The sequence below is a fragment of the Diabrotica virgifera genome, chromosome 6 (genome assembly GCF_917563875.1).
Source record: "Diabrotica virgifera virgifera chromosome 6, PGI_DIABVI_V3a".
NCBI classification, from domain to species: Eukaryota; Metazoa; Arthropoda; class Insecta; order Coleoptera; family Chrysomelidae; genus Diabrotica; species Diabrotica virgifera.
The window spans coordinates 7,048,331-7,053,608 of record NC_065448.1 but is presented as its reverse complement, the minus strand read 5'-3'; the positions used below and the strand labels follow the sequence as shown (position 1 = coordinate 7,053,608).

The window sequence follows — 5,278 nt, the reverse complement described above, 5'->3', positions numbered from 1 at the left end:
TTATTGATTATTTTTAATAATTTTTGACTTTTTCATAATTTTTTGATTTAAATTGACAATTATTGAAAATTTTATTGTTAATTTAATATTAAATTTTATAGTTGTATTTTAACATGTTGGCTAAACTTATTCTGTATATTTCATCCATCTTGGGGTTAATATCTGACAATTATAATGATAAAAAGTTACGAAAAGGGTTGGTAGAGTGTAAAAAAGCGATTAAAATGATTCATGATAGAATGAGGTTTGTAAAGACGATTGGCGAAAAGCAGCACCTCGAAGCCCAGATGCGGCAGGTGAAAACATTAAGAAACCAACTAAAAGCCGAACAGAAGAAGGGGGCGGGACTAAAAACTCGACCGGAGACTGCAAAGCGTAGGGTACAATGGGATGACTCTTTATCTACATTTAATTCAAGAATTCAGACTGGAGTCATTTCGAACCTGAAACACAAGGACCCGGGAAGTTTCCTGGTTGATTGCAAAGCTCTGTTCAAGCGACGAATCCATAATGTCTTAAAAAATAACTCTGCAGTGAAAGTTAACATAGCATTTGGAGGAGAGTTCGAGATTGCTCAAGGCGATATGATGATAAATGAACCCAAGTACTTCACTACTTCAAACTCAGCCATTTATAGAGACACCAATCTTGATGAATGGTTCAAGAAAAAAGTAGTGGAACCCCTTAGCAGAGACTTGGAAGAATTCCAAGAGAGAGATAGTGGCTGGGCACTAAAAGCGGTTGTTAACCTGGGGGTTAATATAAACAAATTTACACCACAGCTTGGTTCCTCATACATTGAACTTCCCCCTCAGATAAAAAGAAAACAGGCATGCATTAATGTTAAGAATGATGACGAGGCATGCTTTGCATGGACTGTCATATCGGCGTTATATCCTTGTCGGAGTAACTCTGATTTAATGTCATCTTACCCACACTACTCCCAAGTGCTGAAACTTAAAGGTATTCAGTGGCCAATGTCCATTAAACAGATTCCGAATTTTGAAAAGCAGAATAATATATCGATCAACGTATACATTTTGAAAAAGGAGAAGAAGAACTATACGACCCTCCCAACCTTCATAACAAAAAACAAGAAGGATAAACATGTGAATATGCTTTTGATACAAGATAAATATGACGACCAAGGTCCCATTAGATATCATTACGTTTGGATAAAAAATCTATCTCGCCTCCTTTCCAAGCAGCTTAGCAAAGAAAACGGGACAAAATATTTCTGTGATGGCTGCCTCCATTACTTCCGATCACAAGATAAGTTGAATGTTCATAAGACATGCTGCAAAGGGCGATCAGATGTTATCTGTGATAGGTGTTTACAACTATTTTCATCGTCTACACAGCTAGAAGCTCACATCAACGATTGTGAAAGAATAAATGAAACAGCCATTAAAATGCCTGAAGAAAGCCATAAAATGTTAAAATTTAAGAATTTCAGGAATAAACTAAAAGCCCCCGTCGCCGTATACGCAGATCTCGAAAGCGTTCTGGAACATAGTGCTGAAAAGACTACCTATCAAAAACATATACCTGCTGCCGTTGGGTATTACTTTAAATGTTCATATGATGATTCTCTGTCATTTTATAAATCATATCGTGGAAAAGATTGCATGAAATGGTTCGCAGATGAACTAAATCAGCTTGCTGAGGATGTTTCTACGGTGTTTATGTGTCCATTTGATATTAATATGACATTTCAGCAAGAGAGTGATTTTCAAGCAGCCACTCATTGTCATATTTGTGAGCAGCGCTTCTCCCCCGGTGATAAGAAAATTCGAGATCATAATCACCTGATCCCAGAAAATAATTATAGATTTGCAGCTCATGAAGGGTGTAACATTAATTATAAAGATGCTCACACTATCCCTGTGATATTTCATAACCTCAGCGGATATGATGCCCACTTCATTGTTACTGATATTGCTACTCACATCAAAGGTCCCGTAGATCTTCTTCCTATTACAAAGGAAAAATATATATCTTTCACCAAACACATTAATGATGCTCGAATTAAATTTCGTTTCATCGATAGTTTTCGATTTATGGCGTCTTCTCTCGATAAGCTCTCTTCTTATTTGACCGAATATCCTAATCTCCGCTCTCAATATGTTTTCCTTCCCGAGGAGCAGTTCAATCTTCTTACTGCGAAAGGTATCATGCCTTATGATTATATTGATTCTTTTGATCGCTTTATTGAAACATGTCTGCCGTCTATCGAGTCTTTTTATAATAAACTTGAGGATAAACCTTGTCCTCGCCGCCATTATCATCGCGCCCTCCAAGTCTGGTCTTCATTCTCTTGTTCTTCTCTCGGAGATTACGTCGATCTCTACATGAAAACAGATATTCTTCTTCTTGCCGATGTTTTTGAGCGGTTCCGCTCCAGTTGTCTCGAAACATATAATCTTGACCCCGCTCATTACTTTACTCTACCTGGATTCACGTGGGATGCAATGCTTAAGTATACAAAACAGGAACTTGAACTTTTAACTGATCCAGATATGCATTTGTTTGTGGAGCGTGGCATTCGTGGTGGTTTGAGTCAAGTTTGCTCGAAACGTCGTGTTCATGCTAATAACAAGTACATGGTATCTTACGACCCATCTAAGACCGACTCCTATCTGATGTATTTCGATGTCAATAATCAATATGGGTGGGCAATGTCGCAATATCTTCCATTTGGAGGTTTCGAGTGGACTGATACTAACATCGACGTTCTTAGTATTCCGGACGATTCTTCTGAAGGGTGCATTCTCGAGGTCGATCTGGAGTACCCTCAACATCTCCATGATCGTCATAAAGACATCCCATTCTGTCCCCAATCCTTGAACCCGAAAACTATGAAACCTCCTAAACGTCCGCGAGAGCTGACCAAATTAATGGCTACCCTTCATGATAAAGAAAGATATGTAATTCATTACAGGGCCTTGAAGCAAGCGCTAGCTCATGGATTAATACTAAAAAAGATTCATCGAGTCCTGAAATTTAAGCAGTCTCCTTGGTTAAAGTCATACATCGACTTGAATACAAATCTCCGGAAGGCAGCAAAAAATGAGTTTGAAAAGAATCTGTTTAAGCTTATGAACAATGCAGTGTTCGGTAAGACTTTAGAGTGTGTGCGCAGGCGCGTTGATATTAAATTGCTGACAGAGTGGGAGGGTCGTTATGGAGCTGAAGCTAGAATAAGTAGCCCCCTGTTTAAAAACGCCACTATCTTTAATGAAAATTTGATTGCTGTTGAGATGCATAGAGCGGAAATATGGTTAGTTAAACCGATTTATGTTGGAATGAGTATTTTAGATTTGGCGAAAACAACCATATATGATTTCCAATATGGCTACTTAGCTAGCAGGTTCGGAGAAAACTTTTCGACCTGCTATACAGATACAGATTCGGTGATTGTGGAGATACGGGAAAAAGACCCGTATGAAGCAATGATATATGATTGCTATAAATATTTTGATACCTCAGACTATCCTAAAGATAACATTTACAACATCCCTCTGGTTAATAAGAAGGTATTGGGTATAATGAAAGATGAGAATAATGGCTGCATTATGACCGATTACATAGGACTCCGATCGAAATTATACACGACAAAAGCAGCTACCACAGATAATGACATTGAAAAGCTGAGGGGGAAGTTGAAAGAACAAGAGTATGAGGATGATGAAATTGATAATATTATACGAAATTATGGTGTTACAAAGAAGGCGAAGGGGGTAAAGAAATCTGTAGTAAATACTAAAATTACTTTTGAGGACTACGTGGAATGTTTAGATACCTTCACAACAAAGACTGCCATGCAAAATCTTATACGCTCTGATAAACACCAAGTTTATTCTATAACTCAAAGCAAGATTGCCCTCAGCTCCAATGATGATAAAAGACATCACATTCAGGGTTCTTATGATACGCTTCCCTTTGGGCACTATTTAATTGATGCTCTTGAGATGGATGTTGATTAGATTTAAGACAAAAATTTTAATAAACTTATTTTAATATTTACCATTGATGATTCGATTGACTTTAAGATGGATGCTGATTGAATATAGTCATTTCTTAAAACTTTATCTATTACAACTGCAATAATGATAAGTACATCAGAATTAGACATTTTTTTTAATAATATAATCCTCTTATCACCCTATCACTAATCGTTTTTACGCCACTAAGATTATTTAGATGATTGAATATTGTAATTTTTAAAACTTTATTTATTACAGCTAACATACTGATATCAGGAACAGACCCTTTTTACTACATTCCTCAACCTTTCCTGCACTCATCGTTTTTTTTTAACATATGGTGATTCTAGTAGATCGTAGTTTTGTATATATTATCTCCAAATGAAGAATAATTATTAAGATTAACCCATATAAAAAGATGTTTAGTTATGACCACTAAAAAGATATCTGGTATGGACCACTGGCAAATTAATGAGCCGTTCTAGTTAACTCTGGAACCGTTGCTCGTGTAGCCTCCAAGTTAAGACAATCGATAACTTAATGGTCTTCTTTCCCCGATTTAGTTTTAAGTCTTCGATAGCCTGTCACAAAACAGGAGTCGGAAAATCCCTAGTTTTAAGATTAGATAACCTAGAGTTATTTTCCCCCTAATAATTCATTTCTGAATACTATAGAACTTAGTAACGAATGAATTGATACCAAAGTATCGGTGTTTTAACATTAATATGAATAGATAAAAGATGTCCAACAGATCAATAAAAAGATGTCTACTAAACCAAGTTATAGAGTGACCTTAGTAAGTAAGTTAAGTATATTGTCGTTATTAAATATATTATCATATAATATAAAATATTTCATTCCTACTAACCATCACCCCTACTAACATGGCGGTCGATGTAGTCGTACCTTCACGTTGGTGACCGCTGTTAAGAATATATTTTTGTTTTTTCAACAAATTTATGTTCGACCGAATTGGCTACCTTTCCTTCATTGCATGCTTATAAAATTTTATAAATCGCTTTACACACATTCTATCGGTTAGATACTAACATTATTTTATTAACGTTTACATATTATATTTAACCATTATTTACTGCTTGACTGTCCTTGCTAACCTTTTTTCAGTCTATGTAGTCTAAATTTGTTTATGGTCATAGGTAAAATACAGTACATGTATTTTTCTATTTCAATAATACAACTTATTTTTACTATATTAAATGCCTTTTCTATGTCAACATAAACATCATATCTATATATCAAACAATTGTTTGTACTATGCTATATTGTTGAAC

At 35.7% G+C, this 5,278-nt stretch overlaps 1 protein-coding gene across 1 annotated transcript; it reads left to right on the top strand.

Moving 5' to 3' along the window:
- Positions 1 to 224: 224 nt before the first annotated feature.
- On the top strand, positions 225 to 3,986 carry LOC126887510 (uncharacterized). The gene has a single exon (XM_050655138.1). The coding sequence runs from the start codon at positions 225 to 227 to the stop codon at positions 3,984 to 3,986; it is 3,762 nt and encodes a 1,253-aa protein (XP_050511095.1).
- Positions 3,987 to 5,278: the final 1,292 nt, after the last annotated feature.

What these genes read in the sequence shown, in the direction of transcription:
- LOC126887510 (XM_050655138.1), top strand. Translation starts at nt 225, where the DNA reads ATGATTCATGATAGAATGAGGTTTGTAAAGACGATTGGCGAAAAGCAG.